Source organism: Mya arenaria, chromosome 17 (genome assembly GCF_026914265.1).
Source record: "Mya arenaria isolate MELC-2E11 chromosome 17, ASM2691426v1".
Lineage (NCBI taxonomy): Eukaryota > Metazoa > Mollusca > Bivalvia > Myida > Myidae > Mya > Mya arenaria.
In genome coordinates this window covers 5,965,574-5,979,289 of record NC_069138.1, presented here as the reverse complement: position 1 = coordinate 5,979,289, position 13,716 = coordinate 5,965,574, and the positions used below count along the sequence as shown (strand labels likewise).

Here is a 13,716-nt window from a genome sequence, read left to right as displayed (position 1 = left end):
GGGTCGAAAACTAGGTCAGTAGGTCAATTAGTAGAAATACCTTGTGAACACATTAGAGGTCACAATTTTAGCCTAATCTCAATGCAACTTGGTCAGAATGATCATCTCTATAAAATCTAGGTCAAGTTCGATATTGGGTCATCCGCGGTCAATAACTAGGTCACTAGGTCAATTAGTAGAAAAACCTTGTGAACACAATAGAGGTCACAATTTTAGCCTAATCTCAATGCAAATTGGTCAGAATGATCATCGCTGTAAATTGTAGGTCAAGTTAGATATTGGGTCATTCACGGTCAATAACTAGGTCACTAGGTCAATTAGTACAAAAACCTTGTGAACACAATAGAGGTCACAATTTTAGCCTAATCTCAATGCAACTTGGTCAGAATGATCATCTCTATAAAATCTAGGTCAAGTTCGATATTGGGTCATCCGCGGTCAATAACTAGGTCACTAGGTCAATTAGTACAAAAACCTTGTGAACACAATAGAGGTCACAATTTTAGGCTAATCTTAATGCAACTTGGTCAGAATGATCATCTCTATAAAATTTGGGTCAAGTTCGATATTGGGTCATACGCAGTCAATAACTAGGTCACTAGGTCAATTATTAGAAAAACCTTGTGAACAAAATAGAGGTCACAATTTTAGCCTTATCTTAATGAAACTTGGTCAGAATGATCATCTTAACATAAGCTAGGTCAAGTTCGATATTGGGTCATCTGGGGTCAAAAACTAGGTCAGTAGGTCAATTAGTAGAAATACCTTGTGAACACATTAGAGGTCACAATTTTAGCCTAATCTCAATGCAACTTGGTCAGAATGATCATCTCTATAAAATCTAGGTCAAGTTCGATATTGGGTCATCTGCGGTCAATAACTAGGTCACTAGGTCAATTAGTAGAAAAACCTTGTGAACACAATAGAGGTCACAATTTTAGCCTAATCTCAATGCAGATTGGTCAGAATGATTATCGCTGTAAAATGTAGGTCAAGTTTGATATTGGGTCATTCACGGTCAATAACTAGGTCACTAGGTCAATTAGTACAAAAACCTTGTGAACACAATAGAGGTCACAATTTTAGCCTAATCTCAATGCAACTTGGTCAGAATGATCATCTCTATAAAATCTAGGTCAAGTTCGATATTGGGTCATCCGCGGTCAATAACTAGGTCACTAGGTCAATTAGTACAAAAACCTTGTGAACACAATAGAGGTCACAATTTTAGGCTAATCTTAATGCAACTTGGTCAGAATGATCATCTCTATAAAATCTGGGTCAAGTTCGATATTGGGTCATACGCAGTCAATAACTAGGTCACTAGGTCAATTATTAGAAAAACCTTGTGAACAAAATAGAGGTCACAATTTTAGCCTTATCTTAATGAAACTTGGTCAGAATGATCATCTTAACATAAGCTAGGTCAAGTTCCATATTGGGTCAACCCAGGTCAAAAACTAGGTCACTAGGTCAATTAGTAGAAAAACCTTGTGAACACAATAGAGGTCACAATTTTAGCCTAATCTCAATGCAACTTGGTCAGAATGATCATCTCTATAAAATGTAGGTCAAGTTCGATATTGGGTCATCCGCGGTCAACAACTAGGTCACTAGGTCAATTAGTACAAAAACCTTGTGAACACAATAGAGGTCACAATTTTAGCCTAATCTCAATGCAAGTTGGTCAGAATAATCATCTCTATGAAATCTAGGTCAAGTTCGATATTGGGTCGTCCGCAGTCAATAACTAGGTCACTAGGTCAATTAGTAGAAAAACCTTGTGAACACAACAGAGGTCACAATTTTGACCTAATCTTTATGAAACTTGGTCAGACTGATCATCTCTATGAAATCTAGGTCAAGTTCGATATTGGGTCATCTGGGGTCAAAAACTAGGTCAGTAGGTCAATTAGTAGAAATACCTTGTGAACACAATAGAGGTCACAATTTTAGCCTAATCTCAATGCAACTTAATCAGAATGATCATCTCTATAAAATGTAGGTCAAGTTCGATATTGGGTCATCCGCGGTCAATAACTAGGTCACTAGGTCAATTAGTAGAAAAACCTTGTGAACACAATAGAGGTCACAATTTTAGCCTAATCTCAATGCAGATTGGTCAGAATGATCATCGCTGTAAAATGTAGGTCAAGTTTGATATTGGGTCATTCACGGTCAATAACTAGGTCACTAGGTCAATTAGTACAAAAACCTTGTGAACACAATAGAGGTCACAATTTTAGCCTAATCTCAATGCAACTTGGTCAGAATGATCATCTCTATAAAATCTAGGTCAAGTTCGATATTGGGTCATCCGCGGTCAATAACTAGGTCACTAGGTCAATTAGTACAAACACCTTGTGAACACAATAGAGGTCACAATTTTAGGCTAATCTTAATGCAACTTGGTCAGAATGATCATCTCTATAAAATCTAGGTCAAGTTCGATATTGGGTCATACGCAGTCAATAACTAGGTCACTAGGTCAATTATTAGAAAAACCTTGTGAACGTCAGTGGGACAAATAAAAGAGTGGCCTCTAGGGGCCATACTTTTCATTGGATCTTTATGATAATAGGTCAGAATGTTCACTTTATTTAGCAAAGCTACAGGTGAGCGATACAGGGCCATCATGGCCCTCTTGTTTATAGTCAGTGGTTAAAAAAATAAATAAGTGTGTTTTTGTATATGTAGAATAAAACCTTATACAACATATTACTTAAACACTGTTCTCCAATGATGACAATAATGTTATAATTAAGCCTAATGAAAAGCCTACCTACCCTGCCTGTTTTTGAAAAGGATGTAACCCCAACAAAACCATTTTTTGGGGGGCCGCACTTCCCGAGTAATTGAAATTATGCACGTTTGCAAAGAGTTACGTAAATTTTATCTCAAGGTTAGAGTGTGGCCTATCCGTTTTTTACCATGTCGTCAATGACAACATTCAATAACTTTCATACTTTGTATGTGATAAATGTTCATATTTCACTGTAAAATTTTGGTATTTCACAGTAAAATGTTGGTATTTCACAGTAGATGTTGGCATTTTACTACAGTCTGTTAGTGTTTTACAGTAATTGTTGGTATTTCACTGTAAAATGTTAGCATTTCACAGTAAATGTTGGTATTTCACAGCAGAATGTTTGTATTCACAGCAGAATGTTTGTATATAAAATGTCAGTATCTCACATTTTTAAAATATCAATATTTACAGAAAAAATGTCAGTTTTTCACATTAAATTATGTAAGATTATTTGGCTGTAAATGTGTGGGATTATGTCACAGTAAAATGTGTATTTCCTTGCTGATTCCAGGGCCTTGTTTCTAGAGCCGACTTTATTGATGTTGGATGAACCGACCAATCATCTCGACTTGAATGCTGTCATTTGGCTGGATAAGTATGTATACAATGTATAAGACTATTTATTTTGTGTAATAAGTCCAGGGCTGCATTTTGAACTCTGCTTGATTCATATATCTCATATCTGAGAAAACAATTGATAGTCTAGGCATACATTTGAGCATGGATTACTTAAAATATATATATATATTGTGTGTGAATGCACATGTTTAAAGATGCATTCTTACTCCCAAATAAGATGTACCCCAATTAACACGATTGTTTTAATTAACCCAAGAGGATGAATGAATATTAAAAACTTTGGCTCTTATGAAGGATACTGTGTATAATTTGAAAGAGAGGTGCAGAAAACACAGTTTTTCTACCTTATGAGGCAATAGTTGATCACAGTTAATCTTTTGGGACCCACCAGTCATTAAATATTTGTGTCTTTTCGGCTATTTAATACAAGGTTCTTGCTATCTTTTTTTTATATTCTTTCCCCTTTTTTTATCATATGATACCTTTTTGCAGCTACCTTCAGCTGTGGAAGAAGACGCTTTTGGTTGTATCACATGACCAGAGTTTCCTTGACAACGTTTGTACTGATATTATTCATCTGGATCAACAGAAGCTGTTCTACTATCGGGGGAACTACGGTGAGTGTTGTTTAGTCTCATAAGCTTGTCTGAAAATCTGGTGTTCAATAATATGAATTTTGAATGCCTGGCAGTCTGTTTGGAGTTAAAATTGTTCAAAATGTCTTTCTTTTTTGTCGCTTTATTTTGCAATTTTCTTCCAACTTTAGCACCTTTTGGGCTTATATGTGAAATATTTGACGAAATGCTCACATATTTAAATATAAACAAGTATGGCGGAAACGGTTGTCTTAAATCTTTTGAGAAATATTGCAGGTCACAAGTGTATCCATGAACCTGATGACGTAAACAGCATTGTTAACTTTAACAAAGTTCTCAACGATCGGCCCAATATGTAATGAAATATACAGTGCAAGAAGTGCATCACATATTTGTATATATATTTATGTAAAAGGAAACATTTGTGCTTGGCTGCCTAATAATGATACACATATATTTCAGGTACATTCAAGAAGATGTTGGTGCAGAAACGGAAAGAACAGCAGAAGGCTTTTGAGAAACAGGAAAAACAAATTAAAGAGGAAAAAGCATCAGGAAAATCCAAGAAACAAGCTGTAAGTACAGAGTTCTCTTTTCTGTGTGCTTATCTGGTAGATTTGCAAATTGTGTGGTATAAATCATGTTACTGAACATTCCATAATGGGTGTTGATTTATAAGCCAGGTCTGTCTGTTTACGTTTAGTGACTTTACACCTTTTTGCCAAAGTTGAAACAGGGCTACTTCCGAGAGGCCAATCCCTGTTTTTTTATATAAAAAATAGCCTCTGAAATTCCCATTATTCCAAAAGAAAAAAAAATTGTTTTTATATAATGACAGTTGAGTGATTAAATTATACTACTGAGTGATATATTTACTGTTTTGTTTGTTATGTAACTCCACTTGTTCCCAAAAATGTTTGAAAAAGTACTATGAAAATCTGCCAAAAACTGAAAAAAACATGCTTTTTTCCCCCCCAAAAAGGGCTAGGGTGGCTTCCCATAATTGGTATAAAAGGCCATGCCCAAGAAAGGGAAATTCAGTGTTCTGTATTCGTACACAGTACACGATGTAGTATCAATAATAAATGAAAATCTGAATTAACATTGACCTGCAATCATTTTTTCAAAGGTTAAATTTTTTGAGATTATGGAGAGGAATTTTAACCAGATTTTTGGAAAGATGTATATTCCTTGGCTTAGGGAATGGAGCCTTATATTGGCCCCAAAATGTGTCAAGAGACAGCCCTGATAAGCAAGATTAAAGAAACCACTCTCAGACATGGTACAAGTATGATCATATGCATTTCTTTTAGGAAACTAAAGCAAAAGAAGCACTCACAAGAAAACAGCAAAAGAATCGCTCCAAGCAGGAAATGTTTGCTGAGGAGGAAAAGAAGACAGAACTACTACAAAGGCCGAAGGAATACATGGTGAAGTTCAGATTTCCGAACCCAGCACCACTAAATCCTCCAATTCTTGGTATCTCAAGTGAGTATATCTTTCAAGTTTTTATGCTGATTTATGCTAAGTTGAAGTAATACATGGCGAAGTTCAGATTCCAAAACTCTGCTCCACTAATTCCTCCAATGCATGGTATCTCAAGTGAGTATATCTTACATGTTTTTATACTGATTTATGCTAAATCAAAGGAACAGTCATAGTGAAAGTCAGTTTCTAACCTGCTCTCAACTCATTTGTCAACTTCTTGGTATCTCAAGTGAGTAGATCTATCAAGTTTTTATGCCAATTTATTTTCTTAACCAAATGAGTATGAAAAGTCGAAGCCAGTATTATTTTGTATTTTATAAGCCCTTTTAACCAGCTTCCCTTACTCACACTAAGCTGGTCATTTAAAAAAAAGTACAGCCATTAAGTTTGAGGGCTGTACATAATTTGCTTAGCTTATTAATAAAATGTTGAGTGAGAGGGATGTAAATAAATATGCTGATTGAGCGCAAGGGGTATCCATCCGACTGGAATGTTGTTCCATAATTGATATAATAGTTTCTATAATTGATATAATAGTTTCTATAAATGATATAATAGTTTCTTAACCTACTACCTGAGTTATTCAAATCATTCAGAACAAGAGCATAGCATGAGTTATGTATATTTCAATCTTGACAGTAGGGTGTAGTAACTTTTTCATGATACGATGAAAAATACAACAGGATCATACCCAGGAGTCAAAAATTCAGAAGTAAACCCTGTAAAGGGGCATAAGACAAGGACTCAAACGATGATGAACTATAGACATAATCATATTCACATCACATACACAAATACAAACACTGAAAACAAACTTACACCACATACAATAATACCACAAACAAACCATACCCTCGTTAATATTGCTTTACTGTTGAATTAGTCATGCTTACCATTCGTATCTTAAATTACAGCATCAGTTTATCTCCAACATTACTGCACAAGTAGAACCTGTTACCATTCTGATCAGGCAATCAATGTATAATAAAAAAACAATATAGTATGTCATGAGAATGTTGTTGATAAATGTTTTCCTGAATGTTATATTTCAGATTGCGTGTTCGGCTATGGTAAAGCCCCTCCCCTTTTCAAAGACTTGGATTTTGGTATCGACATGAGCTCAAGAGGTATGTGTTAACATTACAAGCTAATTTTATGACCTTATCACCATCATGGCCGTAACTCCCAAATTATTAAAGATGTTTGCATGAAACTTGGTACACATGTTATCATCACTTACATATTTACTAGAACATGGCCAATTGATCATTATACCCCCACAAACGAAGTTTGAGGGGGTATATAGGAGTGAGCTTGTCGGTCTGTCAGTCAGTCGGTCTGTCGGTTTTCATGGTTTCCGGACGATAACTCATGAAAGGCTAGACAGATTTGAAAAAAATTTTTGGTACACAGGTGTAACATCAGAAGATACAGGTCAAGTTCGATATTGGGGCAGGTGGGGCCAAGGTCAAGGTCACTGTTACTAAAAATAGAAAAACTGTTTCCGGACGATAACTCATGAAAGGCTTGACAGATTTGAAAATTGTTTGGTACACAGGTGTAACATCAGAAGATACAGGTCAAGTACGATATTGGGGCTGGTGGGGCCAAGGTCAAGGTCACTGTTACTAAAAAAAGAAAAACGGTTTCCGGACGATAACTCATGAAAGGCTAAACGGATTTGAACAATTTTTGATACCCAGGTGTAACATCAGAAGATACAGATCAAGTTTGATATTGGGGCTGGTGGGGTCAAGGTCACTGTTACTAAAAATAGAAAAATGGTTTCCGGATGATAACTCATGAAAGGCTTGACAGATTTGAACATTTTTTGGTACACAGGTGTAACATCAGAAGATACAGGTCAAGTTCGATAGATCCTTCAAGAACTAATTGAGCAAATATTTACCTTAAAAGTAATTGACACTTGGAAAGATGAACAAACAAAACAAATCCAGCATGCTTCATTTGAACCAGATGTGAGTGGAATACCAGCAGAACTTAAGTATGGCATATTTGCCACAGTACTGCTTACTACAAATATTGACCTGTCAGATGGACTTGTTAATTCGGCTACAGGAACAGTCCCGGGATTTATTCCCTGGTGGATAAGGATGCATTCAAGCCCAAATATGTACTTGTAAAATTTGATGATGATCGTGTTGAAAGAAAAGCTCGTGAATGCTCTAGATGTCTTATTCCAGAAGAGATCAGCTAGAGAATCAGCTAGTTTTTCTTGTCAGCAGTGTAACTTCTAAATTACTCAACAGATTTAAATAAAACAATACATGCATGATAAAAGAAGATGCAGTGTGCAGTAACCTTGGAGTTATGGCCTCTTTTCAATGGAATGGTTTGCCATTCCTGTGTCCAGGCGGCATTTGGGGGTATTTGTCAAGATTTAGTAGCCGATTGCTATTTTGGCTGCCGATACTGTTTATCACCGATTAAGCTCTGATTAAGATTCACAGATTGAATGTTTTGACAACTTTTTTATTTTTTTGTCTTCGAACGAGCCAATTTAAGCGAAAATGCAAGTAAATGAATCATATAATATTGCTGACAAAAAAAATGATTGCAGATTATTATATTTAAGTTTAAAACTGATGTTTTATGCATTTCTCTTAAACCGATAGTAATGCTTTTTGCCATAAAACATTCATTTTCAAAAGGAAATATAAAAATCTGCAATCTGATCTGTTGTCAGCAGTCTTTTATTACTAGTTTGCAGATTTTTTACGCATAAATGTGCTCATTCCAAGACAACAAAATTAAAAAAAGTTAAATTTGTGAGAGTGCAACTTTCAGATTTAGTTACCACTGGCTATTTTGGCTACTTTAAGCACTGATAAATTTTAATAGCCAATGGCTAGTTTGACTAATAAAAGCATGAATCAGGTTTAATAGCCAATGGCTAGTTTGGCTTATATGAGCATGAATCAGATTTAGTAGCCAATGGCTAGTTTGACTAATAAAAGCATGAATCAGGTTTAATAGCCAATGGCTAGTTTGACTAATAAAAGCATGAATCAGGTTTAATAGCCAATGGCTAGTTTGGCTAATATGAGCATGAATCAGGTTTAGTAGCCAATGGCTAGTTTGGCTTATATGAGCATGAATCAGATTTAGTAGCCAATGGCTAGTTTGACTAATAAAAGCATAAATCAGGTTTAATAGCCAATGGCTAGTTTGGCTTATATGAGCATGAATCAGATTTAGTAGCCAATGGCTAGTTTGGCAAATATGAGCATGAATCAGATTTATGAGCCAATGGCTAGTTTGGCTAATATGAGCATGAATCAGATTTAGTAGCCAATGGCTAGTTTGGCTAATATGAGCATGAATCAGATTTAGTAGCCAATGGCTAGTTTGGCTTATATGAGCATGAATCAGGTTTATGAGCCAATGGCTAGTTTGGCTAATATGAGCATGAATCAGATTTACTAGCCAATGGCTAGTTTGGCTAATATGAGCATGAATCAGATTCTGTAGCCAATGGTTCGTTGGCTAATATGAGCATGAATCAGATTCAGTAGCCAATGGTGCGTTGGCTAATATGAGCATGAATCAGATTCAGTAGCCAATGGTTCGTTGGCTTATATGAGCATGAATCAGATTCAGTAGCCAATGGTTGATTGGCTATTATGAGCATGAATCAGATTTATTAGCCAATGGCTAGTATGACTACCTTAAGCAGATTGTGTACAGACATATCTCACTCTTCGTACAGTGGCAATTGTCGGCCCGAATGGAGTTGGAAAAAGTACCTTCCTGAAGCTGCTAGTTGGAGACTTGGAACCTGTAAGTGTTGTTGTGCCTGTAAAGTTCCCTTTTAATAGATTGACACCAAAATGCATGATCAGATCATTCCATAATTGTATATTTGCCATTTGGGCATATGGTTTGTAATGTTACTTTGTAAGGACAACAGGTTAAAGGGCTTGATTTTGAAAATTGTAATTCTCAATATTTGACTGATATTTAATTTTCAAGCTGTCTTCAAATGGTGGCGATATATATGTGTTTTTGTTTGAATAAAACTTTTTCCTTGTGGCACATATGATGTGGACAAGGAAAAAGTTTTATTCATTGTCCACATCATATGTGCATGTGTTCAAATAAAACCTATTTATGTTCACAGCAACAAGGTGAATTGCAGAAAAACCACAGATTGGTATGTAAAGAAAACCTTTTAATATAAACAGGCCATCTTATCAACAAACCTATGAATTTTGTTTAGTTTTTATAGCTTAAATGTGTAAAAGTTAGGCTGGAAAGCTAGAGTTTGGCTGCAAAGTAAAGGTTCGGCTGGAAACCAATAGTTTATATGGAAAGCAATAGTTTGGCTGCAAAGTAAAGGTTCGGCTGGAAAACAATAGTTTATATGGAAAGCAATAGTTTGGCTGCAAAGTAAAGGTTCGGCTGGAAACCAATAGTTTATATGGAAAGCTAGAGTTTGGCTGCAAAGTAAAGGTTCGGCTGGAAAACAATAGTTTATATGGAAAGCAATAGTTTGGCTGCAAAGTAAAGGTTCGGCTGGAAAACAATAGTTTATATGGAAAGCAATAGTTTGGCTGCAAAGTAAAGGTTCGGCTGGAAAACAATAGTTTATATGGAAAGCAATAGTTTGGCTGCAAGGTAAAGGTTCGGCTGGAAAACAATAGTTTATATGGAAAGCAATAGTTTGGCTGGAAAGTAAAGACTTGGCTGAAAAGCAACTGTTTGGGTTTGAAAGCATAAGTTAGGCTAGAAAGTAAAGGTTTGGCTTAAAAGCAATAGTTTTGGCTTGAAAGCAGTACCACTAGTTTGGCTGGAAAGTAATGGTTTGGATGGAAAGTAGAGGTTTGGCTGGAAAGCAATGATTTGGCTGGAAAGCATTAGTTTGGCTGAAAATAGTACCAGTAGTTTAGCTGGAAAGTAAAGGTTTGGCTGGAAAGTAAAGGTTTGGCTGGAAAGAAAGGGTTTGGCTGAAAGCAGTAGTTTATCTGGAGAGCAAAAGTTTGGCTGGAAAGCTGAAGCGCTTCTTTGGCCGGAAAGTAAAGATTTGGCTGAAAAGCTATAAACTGGGCTGGAAAGCAATAGTTTGGCTGGAAAGTAAAGGTTTGGCTGAAAGCAGTAGTTTATCTGGAGAGCAAAAGTTTGGCTTGAAAGATGAAGCGCTTCTTTGGCCTGAAAGTAAAGGTTTGGCTGAAAAGCTATAAACTGGGCTGGAAACAATAGTTTGGCTGGAAAGCAGTAGTTTGGCTGGAAAGTAATGGTTTGGCTGAAAAGCTATAAACTGGGCTGGAAAGTGGTAGTTTGGCTGGAAAGCAGTAGTTTGGCTGGTAAGGTAAGGTTTGGCTAGAATGCAATAATATTTTGGCTTGAAGGTACATTGTAGAAGTTTGGCTGGAAGGCAATAGATTGGCTTCAAAGCAAAAGATTTGCTGGAAGGCAATAGTTTGGCTTTAAAGCAAAAGATTGGCTGGAAGGCAATAGTTTGACTTGAAAGCAATAGTTTGGCTGAAAAGTAATAGTTTGGCTAAAAAAAATGGTTTGGCTTGAAAGTTAAGGTTTGGCTGGAAAGTAAAAGTTTGTCTGGAAAGCATTATATTGTCTTGAAAATGTTACCCGATACTTATTTAGATTGCCAAGTGAAAAAAATATTATTTGAAATAAATTTTATAATTATCTCCCTCACTGGTTAAGTGTTCAATTGATTTTTTTATGATTTTTAAATAAACAATTTGAGTGTATGTTGTTATTATATTCCACTGAGAAAGATTGCAAATGGTATATTTTGGAGTCGACATGTGCTTTGTTGGTGGGTAAGGCAGGTGGTCTGTCACAATACATTTGTGGAGCAAAGTAGTTCTTCAGTTTTAAATTAAGGATCTTTCTGAAACTTGGTACATATGATCTCATATTATTTCTTTTGTGAGCCATTGCAGCGGTGTGGATTTGCAATCAATGCATGAAAAAGGTTCACCGATGTTATGCTAATTAAATGCATGTTAAGTGTTACTTTAAATTATTTATTCTACAATAATTGTAAAACATGTTTTAATATTATGACATATTAATCACTGTTGTTAGCCAAATGTTCTTAGAGAGTGTTTTTGTGTTGCGTGGGAAACTGAAGTAAGGCCTAAAAAATATATTGTTTGGTTAGGGTTACATCCTTTTCAAAAATAGGTAGGGTAGGTGGTTTTTTTTTTTTTTTTTTTTTTTTTTTAGGCTTTATATAAAAATGTCATTTTCATCATTGGAGAATGGTGTTAAAATTATCTTCTAAATAAGCAATTAAGGTTTTAAACTACATATTGAAAAGCACAAAATAAAGAAAATGTATATATATTTTTTTTTAGTTTTTCATTTCTTTTTCAAACTGTAGGGTCGGCGCCTATTCCGTAGGTAGGTTCGGGTTACCCGAACTAAATGTATTTTTTTTTAGGCCAAAACAGAAAAAAAGCATTTGAACAGCTTGGTGACAACAAACATAATTCATGTGGGCCTAGCCTGGGAATTAAACCCGGAACACCTCGGTGAGATGTGAGTATGTTAACCTCTGGGCTGACTGGACAAACCCTCAACATACCTGTTACAAAGGATGAATCTTTTTTAGTGAACTAAAAATGTATGTACATGTATGTTCTTCATAAATATGAAATAATTGTGAAAATTTGTTTTCCAGAGAATCGGCAAATATGATCAGCATTCAGCAGACCAGTTGAACCCTGATGAAACACCTATTGAACATTTACAAGTTTGTATTTCTTCAATATACTTTATCAAAGATACTCTGAGCTTCAGATAAGTGTCCGTACAAAATATGCCTTAAAACTCGCCCAATTATAAAATCAAACATCTGTTGGTACCAGTATGAAAAAGAATTGTTATGAATACAGGGGTCACCTGGGTGTATCGCTACAACAATGAATTTACGACTGTTTTGTGAACATCTGTTTTGACCAAATCGAAGATGGCCTCCAAACCTGTGTAAAATCTCTTCAACTGATACGCTGTGAATTTTGTTGACTAGTGTTGTGTTTGAAAATTCAGAAAGAAGGAAGCCCTTTAAGGAAATGGGATGATAAAATTCCGGATTAATCCGGAATTCCGGATTTAAGGCCTCACGGATCGATTTTGAGATTAATGTAAATCCGTTGAGTTTTTTTCTAGGGGGGAGGGGTACAGGAGCGAATCGAGCTCAGTTCGAACAATATGGGTACGAAAGGTGAGTTTTCCGGAAGTGTAAAGCCGGAAATTAACGAACCTATTTACGTCTTGGCAATCGAGCTATATGATTGGTTAAGATAGCATCCGGTGATTACGGAAATTACCGATGGGGATAGAAGACAGTATCCGGATGGTCGTACCCGGATATGACAGACGACGAAGACGAATAAACGGGTATTGGAAAATTGGAAAAAAAACCGACCACAACCAACTTCTAAAAACATCGATTCGTCGATTTTAAGGGTATATTTGCCATTTATTTTCAAGAGAAATTCACGAAACGTTTCTTTTTAAGTTAATAGAAAGTGATCAAACTGATAATGAATTTTGCGCATGTAGCATTATTTCGGACATCCCGATTCGGATTGTGTCATAATAATCGATTTTTATTTGGCTGATTGAAGTTAACGCTGTAAACCGTTTCTTTATTATTCTCATAATGTTTGAAGCATTGTTCTCAATAAGAAGTGGCTGTTGACCATAATGGGAGGTTCAAATGAAAATTGGTTTGGTTCAAATTTAAAAAAAAAATGAATACATATTTTGTAGTAGTAATACATATTACGTAGAGGCAGTCATTTTATTTTCTATTTAGACAGTTCAACAAAACGTCTTGAGGACCCAGTTTGAGTGAGATTTAAATTCTATAGTTGTAATTTGTATTTCCAGGTATGTTGATGGTTACAAAAGTCAGGGATGAACAGACACCACAGCCAGTGCATCCAGTTGTTCCTGTCAATGACTGACAATTCAATCCAGAGGCCATGATACTTGGATTTATGGCTGAACATGCTCCCTGGCACCACAGTAGTGTGCCTTACTAAAGACACTTGCCAAAGATACAAAAGCGAATAAAAACTTCAAAGGTGTACAGCATCATACAAGATGACTTACGGAGTGGCTAGCCATTTCAATGATGAACATGTGGGGGTTAATGGATCTCGGTTTTGTTTCAACTAAGACAAGTCAACAAACGCAATGAGAAAACTGTTGCAGCTATTTTTCTGCTATAGAGAAAGAAATAGT

At 35.8% G+C, this 13,716-nt stretch overlaps 1 protein-coding gene across 1 annotated transcript in view; it reads left to right on the top strand.

The window, feature by feature from the left end:
- Positions 1-13,716, top strand: part of LOC128224117 (ATP-binding cassette sub-family F member 1-like) — a 33,534-nt gene that overhangs the window by 15,054 nt on the left and 4,764 nt on the right. The window contains exons 11-18 of the mRNA XM_052933802.1: positions 3,321-3,404; positions 3,881-4,005; positions 4,447-4,559; positions 5,298-5,472; positions 6,525-6,599; positions 9,203-9,273; positions 9,614-9,646; positions 12,146-12,217. Of these exons, the coding sequence (XP_052789762.1) occupies positions 3,321-3,404; positions 3,881-4,005; positions 4,447-4,559; positions 5,298-5,472; positions 6,525-6,599; positions 9,203-9,273; positions 9,614-9,646; positions 12,146-12,217 (748 nt within the window). The remainder of the gene's footprint in view (positions 1-3,320; positions 3,405-3,880; positions 4,006-4,446; positions 4,560-5,297; positions 5,473-6,524; positions 6,600-9,202; positions 9,274-9,613; positions 9,647-12,145; positions 12,218-13,716) is intronic.